The following is a 10546-nucleotide window of genomic DNA, read 5'->3' as shown; positions in this document are numbered from 1 at the left end:
CAATCAAAAGTTTGTGAGTTTGAACATGTGCCCATTAGGTCTATGGAAAAAACTTTTTTATCAGCATGAATTTCTTTGACCAAAGAGGCCGGCGGCAGCGAAGCCTAGTGGTTAGAGCGCTGGACTAGTAACCGAAAGGTTGCAAGATCGAATTCTCGAGATGAGAAGGTAAAAATCTGTCGTTCTGGCCCTAAATAACATTTACATTTTAGTCATTCAGCAGACACTCCTACCCAGAGCGACTTACAGTAGTGAATACATACATTTCATGCATTTTTTGTTGTTGTTGTTGTACTGCCCCCCCGTGGGAATCGAACCCACAGTCCTGGCATTGCGCACACCATGCTCTACCAACTGAGCCACAGGGAAACCCATCAGGGAAACTAAGGCAGTTAACCCACTGTTCGTAGACAGTCAATGAACTTGCCCAGTTAATTAAAGGTTAAAAAATAAAGCCCAATTTTTATTCCATAGGCTGGGATCCGATCCGCACTGTGCAGCTGTTGCAAGAGCGCATTTTTCACTGGCTGTCCACTGGTTTCAAAAACAATGATTGATAGGCACCTTAAACTTCTTGAATTCAACCATTATTGGGTTCAGATACACATTTAGATTTGCGAACAGCCATCCACAACAACCACAATCCGTAAAACAAAAATAGCTAAATAAGAGAGCAGCGGTGTGATTCACATCAATGCGCTATGCAGATAACAATCATTTGTGATATCCGTATCGTAGTAGACTACACCACTGCTGTCATCCTTACCTCCAAGCGTTTATTCAAGTTAGATAATCTTTGGATGCCGACAGCAGTTGCACCATTGGAAGACATAGCTTGGACTGTAGCCTACAAAAGCCTATTCCTGCTCTTTTCCAGCGATCCATCAAACCCATTTGGTTTGTCATCATAGCGGTATCTGACTTCAGGTCAGACTCGCTCAGGTGGAACAAATTTACATTTGCGCCTTTTTTCAATGCTGATTTGAATGTCATTGAGAAAACAGAGACGTGTCAAAGATTTTTTTTCCTCAAATCGCCTTTCTGAATTTAATTTAATCATCAAGTTTTTCAAAAGTATCTGTAATCTGATTACAATACGTTTGCTGGTAATGTAACGGATTACAGTTACCGTTTTTGTAATCCCTTACATGTACGGATTACATGTACATGTAATGTACATGTAATCCGTTACATGTGAAGTAAAAACTTTACAGTACCACAAATTCTAAACATGTATTATCCTTTCTCTCACACACACAATAGTTTTAAAGCAGCAATGCAGTATCTAGTAAGAAAAATAATGAGATAGACATGAAAATTAATAATTTGGTTCTTTCATTGTAACTTCAACTAAGCAGATTTTCTCAGTCACTATTCTATTTTACTCTATACACTTGCATAATCAGTCTCATTCATAGCATTCAAAACACTATGTGGATGTCTTGAAGCACTTGATATTTCACTATGAAAGTGAGGTAGTTATTAGTAGTGCTTTGGAATAGCCTCATAGTTATTAGTAATACTCCACCACAACCACCAAATGTTGGTTAAATTCATCACAGTTTTCTTGGGTTACTATTTATAATAAACCAGGGGTACCAATGCTTTGTCCTAATGATACCACATTATCAGTGATTAAAATGTCTATCAGGAATTGAAAACTATTTATGAATCATAATACAGAATGGATGATGAGTCGGTTTAGTTGCTTGAATCTTGCAGAGCATATCGAAGGTGACTGCATATTGAATTCAGCTAAATTTGAGACGTTACAAGGTAAGGGACTGTTAATAAATCAGTTTACCATACTTTTCTTCAGTCTCCTCTTCTGGAGCTTGTTCTATATCCAAACTGAAATTGTCCTTTAAGTCATATCTATTTGAAGCGTCATTTCAACAAGTATAGAAAAAGTGTGAACACCTCATTAATTAATGTTGTTAAGGCCATTACTTTGAGCTTTGAACATATGTGCCCAATTACAGTTACACAGTGTTGGTCCATTTAGCTTGTTCTAGTAGGAGCAGAGCTTTTGGGTGATCCATGCTCCCATGGTTGAGTCTCCAGCATTGCTTAAGTGCCTACTACAGGCCTTTCCCACTAGGAAGACAACCTCTGCGATGTTGAGCAGGATGCAGATCCCTGACACAGCCAGCATGAACACAGTGAAGACGGTCTTCTCTGTGGGCCTGGACACAAAGCAGTCCACTGTGTTGGGGCAGGGGTACGAGTCACACTTGACCAGCCGGATCATCTTATAGCCAGGGTAGATCATGTAGAAGAGATACATGAAGGTCACCTCAAAGATGATGCGGAAGAAGAGGCTGATGATGTATGTCCACCAAAGGGCACCTGCGATCTTCATCTTCTGGGTCTTGATCTGCTCCAGGTCCTTGGGGTTGGCCCGGCCAGACAGCTTGTAGAGTTTTTTGTCGATGTGTCGGCGGTGGGCCACATGCATGGCCACCAGCAGGGCTGGGGTGGACACCAGAATGAGCTGCAGGGCCCACAGACGGATATGTGAGATGGGGAAGAAGTGGTCATAACAGACGCTGTTGCAGCCGGGCTGCTGGGTATTACAGGTGAAGCCGGACTTCTCATCACCCCACACACTCTCTGCTGCAACCACCAGGACCAGGATACGGAAGATGAAAAGGACAGAGAGCCAGATGCGACCGATGCCCGTGGAGTGTCTGTTTACACCGCTGATGACGGCATAAAAGGACGCCCAGTTCATTTTCGATTCCAGGTCTGAAAAACAAGGACGCCATTAAAATGATTTAATTGTAGAAAGCTTTGAGGTCACTAATGTTGATAAATTGTTGATCATTTTGCATAGAAAAATAGCCCTATATACGTAAGATATTTCCACAAGATTTCTGTATACAAATACTAATTGCACGGTTTGTTACTAAAAACAAAGATTTCAGATAACCCGCTTCACCAGTCAACACCACTGTCTGACCAGCACTGGTCTCTCCATCTTGTTATAATTCAGATCTATTGAATTCCATTGTTTGAGTAATTCCTGCCATGGCAGTAGAAGAGACTTGGAGAGGTGGAGGTTACCAAGCTCATCAGGAGGTGTAAGAGGCATAGGCAGCACCCAGGGTGGAGGACAACGTTGACCCGCTGGTGTAGCGTGGACATTGATGTGCGGCCAGTAGAGAACCAAACCTCTACATGCCCTGACGTTGGTGGGCGGCTTAAGAGCGCAAGCCTTTGGTCTGGCACTACACATCAGGTGACCATTTTCCCGAAGTCACTGGCAAGGGAGTATCTGCCCCAATGTGACCAGTGTGCCATGTTGACACTGGCACCAGCCTGCATGGTATATCTATGCCCCTCCCCCAGCCAGACTGACCACAGAGTGGGGTCATATTGGGGACTTTTATGTAATGTTCTATAATATGTGAAGTCACAAAAAAGACTATGATAAGCCAATGCCAAAAGAGTCTACAGACAACATGGTTCAGGATTATTTCACTTTAACTCAGTCAAATCAAGATATAAATGAAAAAACATATTTCAGGATTTAAAAAACGTTAATGACAGATTTTTCCTGATAAAACGAGAAATTAGGTGATATGGTAAGAGAAGATTAAAGGAAAACGATTCTTGAGCATGAGATCGCAAATTGAATGGCTAAATTAAGAATTCCACAATAAATCCTTTAAGTATAGTTATTATTTAAGATTAGCATGTTTTCTTTATTCTTACAGTGTGCACCCCTGATTTTCTAAGATATTTCACAAGCAACCTATTATGGCTGTCACTGGAAAGCACAGCTATTGTTATCTAAGCCGCATACAATAGGCTATCTATGTAGAGGAATGAGTGAAGAAGAATGAAATACAACACAACTGGTGCTTTTAAATTATGTTAATACATCAATTACACTTTTATAAGGATACTTTTAGTTTATTAGTATTAATCCTAAATAAACATTTCCAGATCATCAGTACAAATGTTTGTTTGACTAGGCAGAAAGATGACCAGGGAGAGATCTCATCCCCTTTAACATGAAACCTAATCACAAACATGTAAATCATGACAAAAAAATTATGTGTATTCTTAATTTAGATTTCATAGCTGTAACAAATGATTAAATTCATGAAATTACCTTCAGTAGAAGTAGTGCACAAACACGCCCAGAAACAATTGAGTTACCATCAGTACAGATGGATTTCTTCCCATTAGTGAATCTGTGAACCAGAACACCATGAGTTTGCATTGCTAATGATTTCTCTCACACTAGCCACTGCCCTGCACAGTCGGAGTCATATGCTCTTGTGTGAATAATTTACATACAATAGCTGCTTTTATTAGATCCAACAAGCCCCTTTAGAATTCAGATCAAGCGCCTGTTTCCGCCTACCCTCAGCAAAGGAAAGAATCTGTGTGGACACAAAGAAGCCTGCCCTATCTATTGTGCACTGTACTGCAAGGGAAGTGAAGGCCGGTTTTGACACAATACGGAGTAAAAATTACAAAATCCAAACAAAGAAAGTCTAACCACATGCAGAGGGAGTAAGTCTTACAGATAACAGTAGAGAAATAAATGCTTGTTTGTTCATAATTTTGTGTGTGTGTGTGTGTGCGTCAGTGTGTGTGGTATTTCAAAGACATTCTAACCTTTCCTTGTATACCCACCTGCTGTCAAACATGAAACTGACAATTCTAGTAAAGTTCTGGGGGATACTTTGGAGAGATAATTTTAAATAATCTTAAACAAGCCTCAGACAGATCAACATCTCATCTCTAGATGGAGCTAGGCCCACTGATGACACACTGACTGAGGCCAAGTATCACAAAGACACATCATGAAGCGAGAACTAGGTGACCCACAATTGAGGTGGTCTACTGGGCATCCTTTCACTTTAACAGTTGTCCAATGGGTATAAAATAAAATAAACGTTTAGTAAGGATGTGCAATACATTCATTTAATTGGCTGGGAAACAAATACATTTTGAGATCACAATTTATGCTTTCACCAAACGACATCAAGTTAGATGGGAGCAATAGTAGTCATGTTCAATATATGATTTTGATGAATGCACATTTTGTGTATGTGTGTATATCGATGTGCCAATAACAATTTGCTTGACCATAGCAGCTTACTGTATCATATTTATTCTGGACCATATCCATATTTTCAATGCACTAGCAACTTCTTTAAGAAACAACGGGGAAAAAGTAAGTACAAAACACTCAAATCATCTCTTGTTACATTTCCTGCTATTGTGGAGAAAATAGACCAAGAGTTATCAACTCTGACAAAGGAATCCACCAAGTCTGTCAAAACCAGTGCCTGTTCAAACTGTACATTTGTAAGAGGTGGAAAATAAATAAAATGAGTCAGCCATACTTTTGAGAAGAGCAAATTGGCTTTCACAAACAGGGTTCTTTAACAAAAAGCAAAACAAGATGAAAAGTGAGTAGCTACATAACATCATACCTGCATAGCAAACCATTATTCAGTTTCACAATGGACATCGATCAGAGGAAACATCTTTCAATATTGGGGTTTCTTGCGATGCACATCTTCTAGGTATAAGCACATGAGCTAACAACCAATCAGATGAAGTATGGATGACAAAATTCAATCAATTTGTTGTACCTGTAGTGTTACCACCACCTTTTTAGGGCATTTCACAAGTCAACAGTTTAAGTGTTGCTGGATACTCTAAGGAAATATTACTCTGTTTGGGAGCAGCTGTTAAACAATATCATCAAATTCAGTTACTAATCTTCTTAACCACAGCACTGCGCTGTCTCGACAGAGACTGGGCCTTGGTATCAATGCTTACTTGTGTATTTGCATAGAGCCTGCAGATCATATTAATGGCTGCCACTAAATAATGTTCCTCTGATATGGCCACAATGAAAACTGTGATTTGCAGCATCAGAAGAAAAAGAGACCATAAACAGACACTTATGAACAGTTTCTGTCTGGGATTGTATAAACCTCCCTTTTCTTCAAGGCCATCTTTCCATATACACTGGCAACTTGTTAAAATGTATTTAAGAGGGAATAAGAGCAGATGAATACTGCAGACCAGGTTGGCACTGTTGCTGTGTTTGAGGGTTGTCAGCCCATGTTTTTACGGTTCCCATAGCCTCTCCGATGTGTATCCTTCCAGTTGTCCCAGTCTCTAGCTTTCTGCAAGGCCTCCTCGTCATCATTTTCAACCCGCTTCTCTTTCTCTTCTTGCTCTCGCTCTTCTGCATCAACATCCTCTGAATGGGGGACACATTGTATTTGGTGAATGAGAAAGGGTGGGAAAAAAACATGGACAGTTTGAGTTTTCCCCAAAACAATGTATGTACATACAGTTAACTGTAAATATAAAATAATTATGAACATCTCTTTTACCCCTACCAGTGCTGCGAGGGATCCCCTGGTCTGGCAGGGCATTTTTCTTCCTGTGCTGCTCATACCAGTCATCCACAGACATAGTAGGCAGGCTGGGATAGCCAGCCCCAAACACTCTGAAATTAAAAATTACACATTTTTATACATTATTCAACTATTTACTTCATGTCATATAAAAAGCAAGTAGCTATGTAATTTTCATAAGGGAGATTGAACAGAGTACTTATTTTGTGAGTAGGAAAACGGCAAAACATTTTACATAAAAATGTGCAGAATGAGAAAATAAATGATAAGTTTGAGCAGGTGCCTACCTGGCCTGAACAGCATCTTTGGTGAGAATGAAGGGTTTCATGGGAGGCCTTTTAGATTGTGATGGCTCTGCTGAACTCTGCACATGGAAAATATAAAGAGCATCAGAAAATCACTCTTTCAATTAGTCATTGGTGAATGAGATTAGTTACATCTTCAAATCCATGTACCTGTTTTAGAACATCCATCCTGGTCAAAATCTCAATTTCCTGATCAATGCTCTCAATCTCCTCCAGGGATACAGCAATCCATTTCCTCAAGTTGAGGAGGTAGAAGTCTCTAACTATCTCATCATCTGCCTGCCCACTGTCCACTGCTGCCTTGATCTCTGATAGCTTGGCCTCAGTGTCCTTCCTCTGGGTGTATCTGCAGAGTATAGCACAATAAATAAGAGTCATCAGACCAATTTGGGTGCAGATGAATTGCCATTATAAAATAAACAAGAGAGATGTTTAAGTTGTTAAATAGCTGAAAGACATAACATATTTTAAGAGGCGCGTGACAGGTACTAGACCTTAAAGCATAGGCCTAAATATTACTTGTGCAGTGCTGAATCAAAACAATGCGTGTTCCGATTGTCAAAATCATTGTAATTGAAAAGCAGATGTTTCTGATACCTTTCTATCTTTGCCGCTCTTACTGTCGCCATTGCAATCAAGTCCGGAGGTTTGGGGGGCCCATTTGCAGGTTCTTCTTCCAGTGTGCCAGCAGAGTTTTCATTGGTTTTGGGTAGTTCAAACTTTGATATGTTATACTCCTTACATCTTTTCAAGAAGTCCAAAAAGTAACATCTAGCTATCTGAACTTGCTCTAGTCGTTTTGCCAGGTTCACTTGCTTCATAGTAAGAGCCCCCAGGAGGACAGGCAACATCAGATACTTAAGATCTGTGGTTGCTACCTCCTCCAAATCTTCATTTCGGCTAAAAAAAAAAAACATGAAGAATGAACAAGAATTAACATGAACGCTTCATTTGCATTGCCATAGCGAACGTTAGCTAGCTAACTAGATTGTTTACAACTTATCCTAGCCCATCAAAAGTATCTAGCTGGCAAACTGTCAAGCAACTCTAAGGTGGAATCTGTTCGTTATCTAGTTGGCTATACTATTTGATATATAATCATGCCCAATACACGATAGTAACTAGCTACCTGGGTATCTGGCTAGTCATCATAACTTGAGTAGATAGCGATCTATAGTTAGCTAGCTAACGTTAGCTACCTGAACAAGTCGAGCTGGGCAACCATCCGCGTTGCCTCTTCCAGTTGCGTTATCCCACGCTTGATTTTAACCTGGATATGGGTAGCTGCGATGGGATCATTTGTGGTGTCCACCTCCTCATATAGTTTCCATCCCCGATCTAATAAATCAGATAGTTTAGGCGGTTCTTCTGCCTGACTTGGTGACAAGCTAGTGCTTTCAGCGGCTGCCATTTTTTTCTTCTACGTAATGATTACTATCGGCTTCCGTATTCATTCTACGCTCACTTCCTTTATGACAAGATTCAAATGGTTTCCACTAGTTAGAACAGCCACGAAGTCAGAATTGTCGTAAAAATCATGATTGTGGCTAGGATTATGGTTAGGTTTCACTCTCGCCAAAATCTGTCCAAAATAAGCCCAATGCGTTTCAATTGGCTTATTTTGGACCTAAACTTGTCGCCTGCCTTCCCGCATTTGGGACAACGACTCCCATTGTTAGGGCGGAGACATGAACATCTCGTCAATTATATAAACATCTCTGTATAACTGCAGTATGTTACAAATACTGCGTCCAAAAGAACACCGTTTTTTTACTGCAGTAACTTTGCAGTGTAACCACAGTTACAGTGCAATATAACTGCAGTTATTCTGCAATTACTGCGTCCCAAATAATACAGTCGACTGCAATTACTGCAGTTTCAAAACTGCAATCTGTTTTTGTAAGTGCGGCCACTGAGCCGCCTGACACAAAAACCTGCCTATCATTAAACGTATTATTCTGTACGTACATTGTGCAACCCAAATTTAGTATGATCATAGTTCAGATATTTCACTGGATGTATAAATGTGAAGCATCCGGTTGGCGTTTCCACTCACTACCAAATATGGTGATGAGAGGAAGCCCAGTGGCCAGCAGTGGGAGAAGATTAAGCGAGTTCGATTTAGCAAATTTTCTCATCGACGAAACATTTGATCTCTATACAGTTTTCTATTTCCAAAACTAAAATCTGTAACAAATAGAGTGCTCTGCGTTTTGTAGACTTTACCCTTTGCCAAAGTTTTAGAAAATTGCGTTGTTTCGAAGGAGAGCAAGGGCGAATTGAGTTATTGCACATGCGCACTTCACAAAGTAGGCGTTCCCTATCGGAAAAAATGCAAATAAATGCTAGAACCGCCAAAAGCATTAATAGCTCGTGCTTGGCTCTGCCTACCTCCTTGCTGGTTCTGCCCACCACAATTAATTTGCTCAGTTGGAAACTACAGGCTCTGGTCTATCTTGGGTTACTTATACAAATATTTGGTATGATGCTGCGTTCAAATGCTAGTCAGAACTAGGAAACTCAGAAATGTCCAACTTGCTAACTGGTAGAATGCGGCACTTACAACCAGTTAGTAAGTCAGAAATTTCAGAGTTTCTTAGCTAGTTCTGACTAGCACGTGAACGTGGCATGATATGATACCTTACGTTTGCCAAAACTTGGCCACGTCTAGTTACCTTTTGCCATTTCCTTAGTTGTTTTTGGGCGCGTAACCAGTAATAACGCGGAATGACAATACTAGCAAAGATCATTTAAAACTGTGATACTAGCACGTCACGGGTAAGATAAAAAAGATATACAAAGGTATGTGGACACCCCTTCAAATTAGTGGATTCAGCTATTTCAGCCACAAACGTTGCTACCGGTGTATAAAATTGAGCACACCGCCATGCAATCTCCATAGACAAACATTGGCAGTAGAATGGCCTTACTGAAGAGCTCAGTGGCTTTGAACGTTGCACCGTCATAGGATGCCACCTTTCCAACAAGTCAGTTCGTCACATTTCTGCCCTGCTAGAGCTGCCCCAGTCAAGTGCTATTATTGTGAAGTGGAAACGTCTAGGAGCAACAACGGTGGTAGGCCACACAAGCTCACAGAACTGGACCACTGAGTGCTGAAGCGCGTAGTGCGTAAAAAAAGTCTGTCTTCGGTTGAAACACTCACTACAGAGTTCCAAACTGCCTCTGGAAGCAACTTCAGCACAAGAGCTGTTCGTAAGGAGCTTCATGAAATGGGTTTTCATGGCCGAGCAGCCACACACAAGCCTAAGATCACCATGCACAATGCCAAGTGTCCGATAGAGTAATGCAAAGCTCGCCGCCATTGGACTCTGGCGCAGTGGAAACGCGTTCTCTGGAGTGATGAATCACACTTCGCCATCTGGCAGTCCAACAGACTAATTTGGGTTTGGCGGAGGCCAGGACAATGCTACCTGCCCGAATGCATAGTGTCAACTGTAAAGTTTGGTGGATGAGAAATCTTTACAGCATACAATGACATTCTAGACGATTTTGTGCTTCAAACTTTCTGCCAACAGTTTGGAGAATGCTCTTTCCTGTTTCAGCATGACAATGCCCCTGTGCACAAAGTGAGGTCCATACAGAAATGGCTTGTTGAGGTCGGTGTGGAAGAACTTGACTGGCCTGCACAGAGCTCTGACCTCAACCCCATCAAACACCATTGGGATGAATTGGAACGCCAACTGCGAGCCAGGCCTAATCGCCCAACATCAGTGCCTGACCTCACTAATGCTCTTGTGGCTGCATGGAACCAAATCCCTGCAGCAATGTTCCAACATCTAGTGAAAAGCTTTCCCAGAAGAGTGGAGGCTGTTATAGCAGCAA

General features: G+C 41.1%; 2 protein-coding genes across 4 annotated transcripts; both read right to left on the bottom strand.

Moving 5' to 3' along the window:
- Positions 1-1318: 1318 nt before the first annotated feature.
- Positions 1319-4806, bottom strand: LOC115149090 (gap junction beta-1 protein-like). 2 transcript variants are annotated; one of them, XM_029691605.1, is made up of 2 exons: positions 4121-4806; positions 1319-2748 (listed from the first exon to the last, which is right to left on the bottom strand). In XM_029691605.1, the coding sequence occupies exon 2, from the start codon at positions 2732-2734 to the stop codon at positions 2012-2014; it is 723 nt and encodes a 240-aa protein (XP_029547465.1). In that variant the 5' UTR covers positions 2735-2748; positions 4121-4806; the 3' UTR covers positions 1319-2011. The 2 variants fall into 2 exon arrangements, with proteins under 2 accessions (XP_029547465.1, XP_029547464.1); XM_029691604.1 differs by lacking the exon at positions 4121-4806 and adding an exon at positions 3067-3280.
- A 309-nt stretch (positions 4807-5115) lies between these two features.
- Positions 5116-8161, bottom strand: igbp1 (immunoglobulin (CD79A) binding protein 1). 2 transcript variants are annotated; one of them, XM_029691601.1, is made up of 6 exons: positions 7903-8161; positions 7301-7603; positions 6854-7049; positions 6686-6762; positions 6375-6490; positions 5116-6238 (listed from the first exon to the last, which is right to left on the bottom strand). In XM_029691601.1, exons 1-6 carry the CDS (start codon positions 8112-8114, stop codon positions 6090-6092), a joined length of 1053 nt encoding a protein of 350 aa, XP_029547461.1. In that variant the 5' UTR covers positions 8115-8161; the 3' UTR covers positions 5116-6089. The 2 variants fall into 2 exon arrangements, with proteins under 2 accessions (XP_029547461.1, XP_029547462.1); XM_029691602.1 differs by having other exon boundaries at positions 6090-6238; positions 6381-6490; positions 7903-8114.
- Between the last annotated feature and the right edge of the window lie 2385 nt (positions 8162-10546).

This window comes from Salmo trutta, chromosome 15 (genome assembly GCF_901001165.1).
Source record: "Salmo trutta chromosome 15, fSalTru1.1, whole genome shotgun sequence".
Taxonomy (NCBI): domain Eukaryota; kingdom Metazoa; phylum Chordata; class Actinopteri; order Salmoniformes; family Salmonidae; genus Salmo; species Salmo trutta.
The sequence above is the reverse complement of the archived record's forward strand: the minus strand, read 5'-3'. Positions and strand labels throughout refer to the sequence as shown.